This window comes from Oncorhynchus masou, chromosome 26 (genome assembly GCF_036934945.1).
Source record: "Oncorhynchus masou masou isolate Uvic2021 chromosome 26, UVic_Omas_1.1, whole genome shotgun sequence".
Classification (NCBI taxonomy): Eukaryota; Metazoa; Chordata; class Actinopteri; order Salmoniformes; family Salmonidae; genus Oncorhynchus; species Oncorhynchus masou.
The window spans coordinates 23819890-23833957 of NC_088237.1; the positions used below are offsets into that span (position 1 = coordinate 23819890).

The 14068-nt window shown below is 44.5% G+C and overlaps 1 protein-coding gene across 2 annotated transcripts; it reads right to left on the bottom strand.

Moving 5' to 3' along the window:
- Positions 1-6509: 6509 nt before the first annotated feature.
- LOC135514573 (keratocan-like) lies at positions 6510-13620 on the bottom strand. Of its 2 annotated transcripts, none has more exons than XM_064938006.1 (3): positions 13398-13620; positions 7904-8784; positions 6510-7736 (listed from the first exon to the last, which is right to left on the bottom strand). In XM_064938006.1, exons 2-3 carry the CDS (start codon positions 8769-8771, stop codon positions 7567-7569), a joined length of 1038 nt encoding a protein of 345 aa, XP_064794078.1. In that variant the 5' UTR covers positions 8772-8784; positions 13398-13620; the 3' UTR covers positions 6510-7566. The 2 variants fall into 2 exon arrangements, with proteins under 2 accessions (XP_064794078.1, XP_064794077.1); XM_064938005.1 differs by lacking the exon at positions 13398-13620 and adding an exon at positions 12204-12378.
- Between the last annotated feature and the right edge of the window lie 448 nt (positions 13621-14068).

A 14068-nucleotide genomic window follows, 5' to 3' on the forward strand; every position in this document is an offset into this window, starting at 1 on the left:
TTGAGAGAATGCCGAGAGTGTGCAAAGCTGTCATCAAGGCAAAGGGTGGCTATTTGAAGATAAAATAAAATTTATTTTGATTTGTTTAACACTTTTTTGGTTAGTACATGATTCCATATGTGTTATTTCATAGTTTTGGTGTCTTTACTGTTATTCTACAATGTAGAAAATAGTTCAAATAAAGATACACTTTTGACCGGTAGTGTGTATGGCAAAGGCTGTATCAGCCATCCCCAATCTTCAGAGGCAACAAAGGAAGTCACAAATGTCTTTGTTATGTCTTTGCTAAATGTCATGGCCTTCCTACAATGCATATACTGTATATGCAAGCCTTTGAATTTCAGAGCGCCAACACACACATTGGAAAGTCACATCTCTGCATTAGATACAGCTCTAATAGCCATGGAAACCAATCATATCCAAAGGAAAAGGATTTGTTTGCCCATGTTACAGTACTTGCAGGGCAATTTCATGGTAACAGAGTGATGCTGAGACTAAAATGTTTGTCAAACAAAAAGCAGTAATTGTAAAGTTACACAAACCATACAGCTCATTGGATGACTTATAACATTTTCCACAGAATGTTTTTACAAAAACACATTTACTTGAAGAACTTTGGTAACAGAATGGCTGCACCAACAGCACAAACAGTCGTTGTTAACAAATTTTGCATCAGCAATGTTCTTCTAGTAAAGGTTTTCTGTGTGGAAATCATTAAAAGTAGTCCTTGTGGATATGGTTTGTTTAACTTTGCAGTCATTGGTTTTTGTATGACAGTTTTGAAACAGTCTCAGCATCACTCCGTTACCAACTGCATGGATTTGATGTGGGTCCGGTTTGGACGTTTGGTTGGTAGAACACACTTTTGAGGTCAGGGAATTCAATATTCATTACCAATGTGCAGACAGCCCAAATAGATGAAATATGAGTCCTCCAAATTCCCCTGAAACCTCCTTCCTTAAAGCCCGGAGCGCACTGTTGTAAGAGGTGGTGGCCATCTTGGTTTTAATCATTGGCTGCCTGTGGTTTGTCAAAGGTCAAGGGTCAGAGTTGATCTGGTAAATGCTGCTGTACCTGCAATTATATTCAGTGGTGTCGTGGGAACATGTTTTTTTGCTGAATCTTCCCAACACATTGGTTTACAAGGTGCTGGGAAATATGGGTTGTTTCCCCTTGTTCATTTTTTGGGCATTTTGTCTTACTACTATTGTTTTTTATTCCCTACTAGAATATGTCACAACATTTTGACTATGTTACCATAAGAAGTTTTGGTTCTCTTGAATTGGTGAACATTTATCATGTGTGCTTTTCCGCTTGTTGTGCAGAAAACTCGGAGTCAGACCTCTTTCTCTCCCTCTCCGTCTCCCCCTCTCTATCGCCCTCTCCCCCCCCGTCTCTCTCTCTCTCTCTCTCTCTCTCACACTCTCTCACTCTCTCACTCTCTCACCACCTCCTTGGAAGAGAGCATTGATGCTAGTCTTCGTACTTAATTCCCCACGTACTGCAAACAAACAGTAACGATGTCTGACAAGACCATCTGTAGGTTATAAAGGACTATCTCTGGACACTAAAATAAAAATGGTCAATTCCAGACTGACTGTTGGCTGTGAAGTTGATACTGAGCCCAGAAAAAGAAAAGGCCAGTCTAAATGATGTTCAGTAGATCATTGACAGCTACATCCTGTAATGTGTAGAAGGACCAGACAGCAACTTGTGAGTGCAGCCTCGAAAGTAACACAGGGCCTGACTTTGGACTGAACTGAAACAGGCCAGTCAAAAAAGGCCCTGGAAAACAAGAGGAGAGAGAGTCCTCTAGGCCGGCAGGGAAACGGAGAGCGAGGGAAGAGAGAGAGTCCTTTAGGCCGGCAGGGAAACGGAGAGCAAGGGGAGAAAGAGAGTCCTTTAGGCCGGCAGGGAAACAGAGAGCGAGGGGAGAAAGAGAGTCCTTTAGGCCGGCAGGGAAATGGAGAGCGAGGGAAGAGAGAGAGTCCTTTAGGCCGGCAGGGAAACGGAGAGCAAGGGGAGAAAGAGAGTCCTTTAGGCCGGCAGGGAAACGGAGAGCGAGGGGAGAGAGAGAGTCCTTTAGGCCGGCAGGGAAACGGAGAGCAAGGGGAGAAAGAGAGTCCTTTAGGCCGGCAGGGAAACGGAGAGCGAGGGGAGAGAGAGAGTCCTTTAGGCCGGCAGGGAAACGGAGAGCAAGGGGAGAAAGAGAGTCCTTTAGGCCGGCAGGGAAACGGAGAGCAAGGGGAGAAAGAGAGTCCTTTAGGCCGGCAGGGAAACGGAGAGCGAGGGAAGAGAGAGAGTCCTTTAGGCCGGCAGGGAAACGGAGAGCGAGGGGAGAAAGAGAGGAGTGCGAGAGACGTGGATGAGGCACTGGCCCTCAGGGTTAGCTGGAGAGAGTGAGGGAAAATATCACTGTGTGTGAGAGAGAGAGAGAGAGAGAGAGAGAGAGAGAGAGAGAGAGAGAGAGAGAGAGAGAGAGAGAGAGAGCTGACTCGCCTCCTCGGCCTTCACAGAGGTTCTTTATGAGTCCACGTCCCGGCCTGTCTCAGCACTCACACTCGAAATTCCACCGAGGTTTGTGGACAGGATGGCAGTGAGTTATGACTGCAAGAAAAACCTTCATTCAATGCGCACACACACACTTGCAGACACACACACTTAAACACTGACTCACACAAATACCACCCTCACAGAGACACACACACAAGCTAACACACCTATCTTTCAGAAAGAACATTGAGCCTCTATTTTTGGGATGAGTGCCGATTAAAATAAAACAAAACAGCTTACAGCTTTAGTCATAAATCCATTCTTTGTTGATATGAGGTAGAGAGCCATCTAAATGTGGTTTCATACCTCTGCTATTTATTACAGCACACTTTCTACTTTTTATTGGTGCATAGAAAAAGGTCTGGAATCTGTCAGTTTTCATAATGTCATGAAACCATGACAACGCATGGCAACGGTGAAAGAGGGACTATACTAAAGACAGAGGCTTGCTTTTATACACGCCATCACTGCACACAGTGTGTGTGTGAGTGTGTGCAGCCTACAGACTGCCTCTGTGTTTTGCTTGGCTCTGCTTTGGGCATTCCTGATATTCAGTGATTTGACAGTTTTTTTCTATTCTTCCCAATAGCCGGAAGCGAAGCTGATTTATCTTTGACAGACTTACATACACAAAATTAGCAGTGAGACTAATTTGTGCAAAACTGAAGAGCGAAAAGTACAATCAATCACTGTAAATTCAAATTCAGGCAAAATTGACCCAGTGTTACTAGATCAAAATATGAATAGACCCATTGCCAAATATCATATATCCAATCTCTTCAACCTGCTGATTCCAATCCAGGGTGCCAATTTCCCCTTCACCACAATGGTTACTAGAAGAGATCAAAACACTTGGTACAACGCGCTAACTATCCAATTAAAGGACCAATCAAGAACGTGAGTAACTTCATCCCTAAAAAGTATGTCAACCACTGCTCTGTTTCAATTTGACATCGGATCAAATGTTAAGGTCCCAATTGAGGACGTGTCAAAAGTGCCGTCTCTACTCCTCGAAGTCCCCTGCTGTCACCACAATTACCAAGCCAGTTGTGCACTAAGCAAGAAATAGGGAAACACTTAATAAATAAATAAATATATTTACTTGATATGATCAGACACTAGACATCCAAACCAAGAATAGATGTTCAAATCCCAAAGCAATAAAAAAATGGAATATCAAAACCTCTATCAGCAATTAGCCAACGTGTCCCTGCACTGCACAAACCCCTGTGAACAGCACTTTTTAGAGGGGTTCATTTTGCTAGTGCCTTGCAAATCCTGCATACTAAAACCCATAGCCCATAGTGAAGATAGCACCCAGAAGGCTTACCTCTGTCTCCTGTTTTCTTGAATGGTCCCTTCAGCCGTGATGGAGATGCTGAGGGCTAGGGGACCTGGCCAATGGTGAGAGGTTGCTCACGGTGCCGGGAAGAGAGAGGGTGGGTGTGTATAGGTGTGTATGTGTAGGTGTGTGTAGGTGTGTATAGGTGTGTAAGTGTAGGTGTGTGTAGGTGTGTGTGCTCTGGCAGACCAGAGCAGTGTGCCCTTCCTTGCGTGTGTGAAGGTAGGCACTGAGAACGATCAGAGGGGAGCGGACTGCTTTTGGTCACTCGGACTTGGGCTGTGCACCCACCCATGAACACTTTTCACACACGCATGCACACACACACGCATGCACACACACACACACACACACACACACACACACACACACACACACACACACACACACACACACACACACACACACACACACACACACACACACACACACACACACACACACACACACACACACACAACCTGCTATAACAACAGACACCAGATAGACACACAGAGAGAGAGAGAGAGAGAGAGAGAGAGAGAGAGAGAGAGAGAGAGAGGGAAAGAGAGAGACAGAGAGAGAGAGACGTACCCAAATGGACTAAATATCTTAATCCCTAACAAGAGTAGCCCTTATTTTTCTAGAGGGTGCGTGGCTTAATCAGACCTGCAGTGTGACTCAGAAATGTTTGTCTTCCTTTTCACAAGGTGAAACTCTGGCATGTGCGGCTTTCATGTGTGGTGAGGAATCTACGGGGCCCCAGAACACAATGGGGCCTCTGTGAGGAGCCTCTGTTAGCACGCTGCCGAGAGGAAGTCCCTGCCTGGAGGAGAACGGCCTCAGCTCTCCATACACTGGTATAACTCAGCTACGTTTCCTCCTAACCACAGGTCAGTGTTATCTTCAAATCTATTGTTCAAGACTTGGGCTGGGAAATCAAATCCTGTATCTGTGGTTGGGTCTTTGTACAGCACAGTCAAGGCCCAATGCAGGCAGAGGTTGGGATTAAATGCAGATCCAGGGTCAACTCACTCAATTATAATTCCTAATGTTAAACCAATAGGAGGGAAATACAAACTGACCTAGGACCTGCTATTCCTACTTCCTCCCAGGCCGGAGCAGTAGACACAGACAGGAAGTACCTTACCAGTGTTCATGTGTCAGTTTAATCCTATGTTTCTGGTTTTCTGGCCTCAATTTTCACTCGACCCCCCAACCTATCTCTTTCTTTCTCTCAAGTAACTGGTGCTTTTGCTGAGTGAGGGAACTTGAACTATGCTGGGAATCATTTGGAATCGTTTAGAATCGTGCTACACCTGCTACCAGGAATGGTGACATACACTAAGTGTACAAAACATTAGGAACACCTTCCTAGTATAGAGTTGCATTCCCTGTTGCCTTCAAAACAGCCTCGATTTGTCAGGGTATGGACTCTACAAGGTGTTGCAAGTATTCCACACGGATGCTGGTCCATGTTGACTTCAATGTTTCCCACAGTTGTGTCAAGTTGGCTGGATGTCCTTTGGGTTGTGGACCGTTCTTGATACACACAGGAAACTGTTGAGTGTAAAAATGACCAGCAGCATTGCAGTTCTTGACTTACACAAACTGGTGCACCTGGCACCTACTACCATACCCCGTTCAAAGGCACTTAAATCTTTTGTCTTGCCCATTTACCCTCTGAATGGCACACACACACAATCCATGTCTCAATTGTCTCAAGGCTTAAAAATCCTTCTTTAGCCTGTCTCCTCCCCTTCATCTCCACTGATTGAAGTGGATTTAACAGGTGACATCAATAAGGGATCATAGCTTTCAGCTGGATTTACCTGGTCAGTCTATGTCATGGAAAATGCAGTTGTTCGTAATGTTTTGTACACTCAGTGTATAGCTATGGTCAGGTGGAGTTCTGATTTTACTAACCCCAGCATGATTCTGAGAAGGGATTGGTTTATGATGGTGGTTAATTGACTCATATTTTACTGTTACCAGCTAAAATATGAAGCTACAATCAATTAAAAACACCAACCATGAAAAGGAAAGAGAGATTTAGAGAGGGAGAGAAAGTTCTGAAGAAGGCGATATGAAGCGAGAGTGATTGATCACAACTGACATGAGGAATGCTTGCTTCTGGCACACAATAACAATCCCTGTCAATTCTTGCACGTTGTTGCATTACTGAGTGTGTTTGCCACTGTTGTGGTATTCCTGCAAGAATAGTACTCTGACTGTACTGTCGATTCCATTGGTCACCAAACATCGGCTATAGCAGAATGGTGGAAATGTGTCCTGAGAGAGATCATAAAGTGCCAACACCTTCATGATATCATTACCAGGCCAGCGGCTTGAGACTCAGTGTTTTCTCTGGTCTTCCTCTGGCACGGCTTCCTTGGTGCATATGGGAGTGCATTCTGGGAGACTTTAGCTCTCCAACTATTAAGCAGTAAGTCATAGAGACTACCGCAAATATGCACTCAAAGAATGTGTGGTTTCTAGGTCTCTGTGTGAGTGTGATTGAGTCTCTTTCTGTCTGTTTGTGTCTGTCTGTGTGTGTGTGTTTGTGAGTGTGTCTATAGAAGGGAAGGTGATTAATGCAACATATTTCTTCCTTCGTTTAATGTTTTTCCAGAAAAATGTTTTATTTATATTATTGACTGTATAAGGAATTCACAACTTATTAACATATTCTTAACAAAATGTAAGCATTCCAAAATTGCTTTGGCATTTCTGAAATACGTAAGATGACTGAAACAAGGTTGACCCATTGAGTACAAAATGGAACTTCACATTTGAGACAGTGATCAAGAATTCAATGAATTCAGTGAAAAACAGACAATTAAATAAATTAGCTAAATGTGAAAGAGCAAACAATTGCATGTTTGTGTGGACTAGCATGTGTCTAAAGTTAGCTCAACATATTCCTATTCACAGAGAACTTGAAAATAAAATAATTAGCATTTAATTTGGTTTCAAGTCTAATATCATCAATTCAAGTTATTCTGTCAGAGAGGAGCTGTATAAAATGTTTAAAAAGTATTATTGTGGTATTCACAAAAGATGAACTTCCATTTAAAGAAAGAGAATGGGGACATTGAGTCATCAGAAGATTCAACATGCCTTAAATACATACTGTTTATAAACAATATTCCTCTTATCTTGTCCCAATTACATTGTCATCGTAAATTATTGTCTTTTTTAGAGTTTTGGAAAAACACAATTTCAAGGTTTTCTACCACTTTCAGGCCAAAGTGTGCTGTATTGAAACAGCACACTCAGACAGTTGCATTAAGCACTTGTGACTACAGGACGAACATAAGGCACAACTAGGTCAAAAGACAGTAGTGCAGTCCAATCACACTATCTACAGATTGTCAGGTGACCTTCACCCAACAAGGTTGAGGTCAATTCCATTCCCATTCTACCAATTCAGGAGACTCAATTCAACAACTGAAAATGGCCCATTATTTTCTATTGACCAATTCATTGCATTAATTCTTAAATTGACCGAGTTTGGTTTGACCCCAACCCTGGCGTCTAATATGTAGTTCTCAACATAACTATGCAAATGAGTAGTCCACAGATCAAAATTCCATATAGATTAGCATAGTCACTTCCATTCGTTAATAATCATCTGCCCTTGGATCCGGGAAACTATAGCTAGATGCGATTGGCTGGTGGAAGTGTGTTTCTTATATGACGATGGACCTGAGGAGACGGAAGCACATCATGAGGTCTCTGGGTATTGGTGGCTTGACCTCATTGCCATCGAGACGGAGGTAGCGGAGTTTAGGAGCGGTCTCAGTGACATAGCCCTCCAGAGCATCTGCCGACACAGGGCAGATGTCAGATCCATTCACACCTGCAATTGCAAATACACCATCTTAGCAAAACTGTCATACAACTCATCAAAAACATTTTCCACTGATTATAATAATATAATTATCTGGATTTTAAACCAATCATCAGTTAACCATCCAGGCAGTCAGTCAATGTATCAATGAAACTAGAACAGTGTCAAAAACATACTCTTAATCTGGTTGTGGTCCAGGTGGAGGTGTTCCAGGCCTGGGGGGATCATAGGAACCTGAGTTAGCTGGTTATGGGACAACTGCAGGTCCAGGATATTGGACATGTTGAACACGTTCTTGGGCAGCCCACCGTTTCCCAGCTTGTTGCGGTTGAGCCTGAGGAAGGCCACCTTGGGTAGACCCTTGAAGTAGTCAGCGGGGATCTTCTCAATGGCGTTGTTGTCCAGGAAGAGCTGGGTGATGGTGATGGGGAGGCCCAGGGGCATGGTGGTAAGCTGGTTCTTGGCCAGGTTGATCTGGACCAGGTTGCTCAGGCCCTTGAGGCTCACCTCAGTCACTGCGTCATCCTGGAGCTTGTTCCCCTGCAGTTCCAGCAGTGTCATCCGATCCAGACCTGAGAACACCCCGGCGGGGATCTTGGAGATGCGGTTGCGGGAGAGGCGCAGCTGCTCCAGGCTGGAGGGCAGGTTGGCTGGGACGGAGCTCAGCAGGTTGTCATCCATGTAGAGGTGGACCAGGCGGAGCATGTTGGCCAGGGCACCCTCCTCCAAGCCCTCGCTGGTGATGCGGTTGCGGTTGAGGTTGATCCAGCGCAGCTGCGTGGCATTGCGGAGAGCATCTGTTGACAGTACGTCGATGAGGTTGTTCTGCAGGTACAGGTACCAGGTGTGTGGGGGGATGGTGGGGATGCGCTTCAGAGCCTTGTTGTCGCAGTAGACGGCGTTGGGGAAGCTGGGCGGGCAGCGGCACTCTTTGGGACAGGCCTGTAACTGGGCCATATAGTCTTCGTAGGACATGTCCGGGCTCTGGGCCAGAGCAGGACCGACCAGAAGGAGGACGGAGGAAAAGGCCAGGAGAAGCGCCATCTTAACACTCAGCCTGGGGTAGAGGAGAGAGAAAACACATATGATGAGACTGACTCTTATGCAAAACACAGACACAGATACAGGCACAGACACAAACCCTGAAGACAAGATCAAGAACATGGTTGAACAAACACACCAACCTAAATACACAGATGATGATCTCTGCATGTTCCAAGATAGATCAACATGGACCAGCTTGAGAACTACAGGTAGGTGTTAGCACTTCATTGTGACGTATCCTGGTTTTTTTATAGGCGAGTCTCGTTTCCTCTCACCTTATTTTAGATTAAGTGCTTTCAAGTACAGATGAGCTTATTTTGACATGGTGCATTAAGTGTGCAAGTGTTCATCATGCTGCCTTAAGTTCATTCACATGCAAACAACGATTACAGGTGTCTTATTAATTTAGTCCCTTATTGAGAAAACTGCCAGGCCTTCCATCAATGGCTAGCCCAAACTAGCCGTAGCTAGCTTCAAATCTCCTGCTTTGACGCAAGGTCATAAGCATTCGAGTTTACATGAAGTTAATGAGCGTTGGCACATCATGTGGTCAGACCAGCTGTCCACTGGGTCCATGGGAGATTATAAGCTTTCTTAAGGACAGGACGCGCTGCCAGGTCAGCTAATGGCCTTACACAAATACTTCTGATTGGATGCTAATCTGTAAAATCGGCACATGCAGGAGGCAATAGAGGTTGGCCTGAGGTTGGGTGCTCCTTAAGGAGTAAAACACAGAGCAAACCAAATCCACCTGACTCTGTTGTGGATGAAGCACAATCTGTTACACCTGACATTGGTAATGAATTAAAGTACCCACCAACACACCGAGCTGTGGAATGCCATATAAACATTTATACACACAGTACACAGATGCATATACAAGCAGATACATTCTCCACGCAATCATAACAGAGAAAGTGGAATTAATCTACATAGAAGAGGAAAAACATGGAGAATAGAGGAACTGGGGATGAAAGCGAGACAGGAAGCCGAAGTGACAAAGAGATTGACAGAGGCAGACAATAACTCAGAGGCATCTAAACTCTGCAATAGCACATCCACCCATCCTGTCCCAGAATGCTTGATTCCTCTCAACTGTCATCTGGTGCTGTTTTAAATTCTTGGTGTGTGCTCCACACTTTGGTCTGGAACTCATTTTCAACAGGCCTGGGTTATGGCTGGGCCCACTTCAAAGACGTGGCCCGCTCACCTGCTTCTGGGGCCCCTGGCATCTCGTATCTCACTGTACGGGGCCAAAGATCTATGGAACACAATGTGTCTATGCCTCTAAACTTAGAGCCCCAACTGTTGGGTTAAACTTTCCAACTGACCATAATTATAGCTGCTAGTATTTAGTTTGGCCAAGGTCAGGAAAAGTTACTTTCCTGTTAAGCAAACTGCCGTAAAGACCATAACTGGAATCTCTCCAGAGCCTCACTCGTTCAAAGCCTCAAAGCCATTCACAAGCTCTGGTTTTTCAGTGCAATTACCTATTGTATAGTACAAATGAACGCAGAAAATCGCCAAATAAGGCTCCAGCCACTCAATGTGCCTCAACTTTCACCTCCCAGAACTGAACTCACATTGTCTTTGTGACCATTAGTTTGCAAGCAAAGTCCCATCTATACCTACTTTTCCTCAAACTGGAAACCCAATTTAATCGTCCCCTAGAACCACACGTACCTTTGAGTTCAAGTGATTTTCCAAAGTCTGTCTTTGCGCCCTGTTTCTGCTTTGCTCAAGAAATGTGGTAGCAACTGCAGTCCCAAACTCAGAGAAATACCGCTCACCTCCCCTGTATTTGTACCATCGGTGTCTTCATTCAGTTGGTGGGAACCCTTCATTGACAGTCACACTGTAGTTCCTCTCGGCCAATCAGAGGCCTGTAATCAGAAGTCATAATCCATGCGGTGACTCTTTCCCTGTTAAGCCTGTGGCGGTGTGGGAGCTGAGGCCTTGAGACTTGGCCCATTTCCAAATCAGGCTAATACGGGCCTATAACTCACTATGAAACCACCCTAACCCTTCTGTCCACTCCCCATTCTCCCATAGTTGGCACTTGGCATCATCTCTCTGTTTATGTCCTTCAGGTAAATGTCCTGCTGAGATCTCTAATGTACTTAGCGCTAATCAGGCAGCGATGTCTGAATGGAACAACTCAACTATGTTTGAAAGAAATCTTCTTCTCCTCATTTTTCTGTGCAGAATGGTGCAATAGCAATCCACGTGTTCCTCATAATAGTGACTTGGCTATAAAAACCCAGGAGAAATATGGTCACAGTGTCTCCTTGTGTTGGCATGATAAGGGATGTGTTGATGGCCCTCTTTTGAGCCAATTCACGACATAGGATAATCCCACTCACAACGTATGGCTTTGACAATGTCTTTCAGTCCTTGACGTTGGAATTCAGAGAACTGCAAACAAATTATACACTGTGGGAACAAATTGGCTTTTGCTAATGATTCAGATTTGTTTAAATCCTTTCTGATGCGGACCCACCCAACAATCTTCTAGCACAATCGGACACAATCAGACTCTGACCTTAGAAGAAATCAAACGCAGTACAATTAAGTACACATCGGTCTGTCCAGATATGAGACTTAATGGGGTGGGGTTAGAATGAAAATAAGGGGATTTAAAAGGTGTAGACTGGGTTGGCAAAGTGTTCTCAAGTTAGCATTGGGTTTGGGCTAGCTGGGATGGGTAGGTCATTTTGTTTTGCTCATTCTCATTTCCTTTGAAGCTGACATAGGCCCACCTAATACCTTGGGATAATCTCATCTGATTGGCTTGTCCAGGTTGGAGCTAGCCTTGATCCAAGTTGTGCCGCGAGAGACCAATAGGGATCGTCTCGTGTCTGGCAAGCTGCTAGCACACAATACAGTCACTCCTCAACACAATGTGAGAGGTAGAAACACTCTAACCCCTTAAGAGAATTTAGCTACCTGGTTTGGCATATACAGCATCTCATCTGACATGCTCTCAGATAACGGTCTACAGTTTGTTTGATCTCCATCTCCATCACAAAACACTTTGCTGTTGAAAAGACACCCTCAGCATATGCCCACCACTCTATAGTGGTATCAGTCTAGCAGAGCTGGTATATCAATAAAGATGGAGAAAGGTGTGGTCATTGCCAGAGTCAAGTGCTCCACACCTACACATCATCCCCAGCTTCCAATTGGCTCATTCATCCCCCTCCTCTCCCCTGTAACAATTCCCCAGATCGTTGCTGAACATGAGAATGTGTTCTCAGTCAACTTACATTATAAAATAAGGGTTAAATTTAATTTTAAAAATCATCTGTTTCTCTTTAGAGGCACTTACACATCAGCAGTAACTATATAGTAAAACTGGTCATGAGAAATGTGCATGAAATCGACAAACAATAACAATTAATGAAGTGTTCTGCACTTCAGTCATATTTTTACCTTGTCTTGATGGAAATCAGATGTCTCTAATCAAATGAAAGATTAGACTGCAGATATGCACCACAAGGGAATCCATCCATTAGGATTTTCATGAGTATTACTATTGATTTAATGGCAAAGTGACAACCAAGTTTTCATAACCTCACTGTATTATTAACTTGTGACTCAGTGCTTCTCATTATGTTGCAGAATGGAACAAAGCAGGATGGAAAAACACATGTTGGCCACTTCCCTGTTTGACAATCTGAAAGGAAACATGTGGAGGAGTATGATAATGTCAATTTCCTGGAAGAGGTTTCCAGTCAAAGCCAGCTATGTTAATTAGTTAAAGGACTGTGTTTGAACGGGCTTCAGTTGGGTTCAGCTCTACTCGATGACTGCGCTGAAATGAAATGGACTTCTCTCCAGCATTGATCAGAGGACATTCAGCTCAGTTACAGCTGTGTTAAACAAGCTCTGTGTCAACATAAGACTACAAGGCTCTGGAAAGCAGAACTAGGTCTGGCATTGGAATATCAAACATGATGCAGATTTTACAGGAGTATCTATGGATATTTACAAGAGACTGATTATGGAATAAACTCTTCCACTTGGAAAGAACAGTGGCACACTGAATATGCTCTCAATTTACCACCTGCTCTTGACCTGACAATGTGCAGTGCTGGATTGAACCGTTGCCAGTAAAAGGTGGTAAATTGGGAGCATATTCATTATGCAGGCCTCTGTTCTTTTCATGTTTCATTCTTTAGCCCAGCACCTACGTTTTTAAGGATGTGTGTATGACCACAAACATTTCTATAAACTCTTCCACTTCCACTCTTCTTCATAATCAATCTGTTACTGCATTATTCCTTTCCACTAACAAACTTCAAAACATACTTCTCAAGGGAGACATTTAACTAAGAAACAATCTGCGAGTACACTTGTGCCAAAATCCTGTCCTAATTCCAATTGAATGGCACACCCCCTGCAAGACTGCAGCAGAATGCACAAAATACTGCTAGATCTCTTGAACGCATTGTTCGTTTTCGGAATAGAAACTGGCACAAGGCACAAGATCAAAGGTAAAGACCAGAATAGTTCTCATATCAGTCTCTCCAGATGTAAATAATGCCCCCCAAAAGAAAAGATCCGAAAAGGATGACCCATCCACACCCCTTTTAGCCTTTTACCCCTCTTCAGGAAAAACAATACCTGCTTCTCCAAACGGTGTTTGTTGGTAGTGTATGGCCAGGTGATGCTTGGCTCAGGGGTAGTAGTGGTTGTCTGGTCCTCCAGTACTCTTCTCTGGTGCTGGTCCACAGTGCTCTAACAGTCTCAGTTGCTCCCTGCGACCAAGGAGGAGAGAGAGAAAGCCCTATTAGATTCTGTATTGTTTTTAATATTATTTCCTCAAGGCTGTACCTTTGCCATCCACTGGTGGAGCAGAGAGAGAGTGTGTGTGTGAGGGTGAGGGTGGGGGGGGGGGTAAGAGTAGGGGTAGGGTTAAGGGTGGGGGTGTGTGTGAGGGTGGGTGGGGTGTACGGGTGAGGGTGGGGGTGTGTGTGTGGGTGAGGGTGGGGGTAGGGGTGAGGGTGGGTGTGTGTGTGAGGGTGGGGTGTACAGGTGAGGATGGGGGTGAGGGTGGGTGTGTGTATGTGCGCGGGTAAGGGTGGGGGTATGGTTGTGTGCGGGTAAGGGTGGGGATTGTCTTTTCGGTAGTGTTCATTGGCTACTTTTCACCAGCCCAGCATACAGCAAGTTTTTAAAGGACCAAAGAGTTTGGTCTGCTTTGTGTTTTAATTGTTGCCATGGAAAAAATATGGTGATACTGGTATTGTCCCGGCCCAAGCTGGAACGTCGGCCAGCACCCCATCATCATCGCC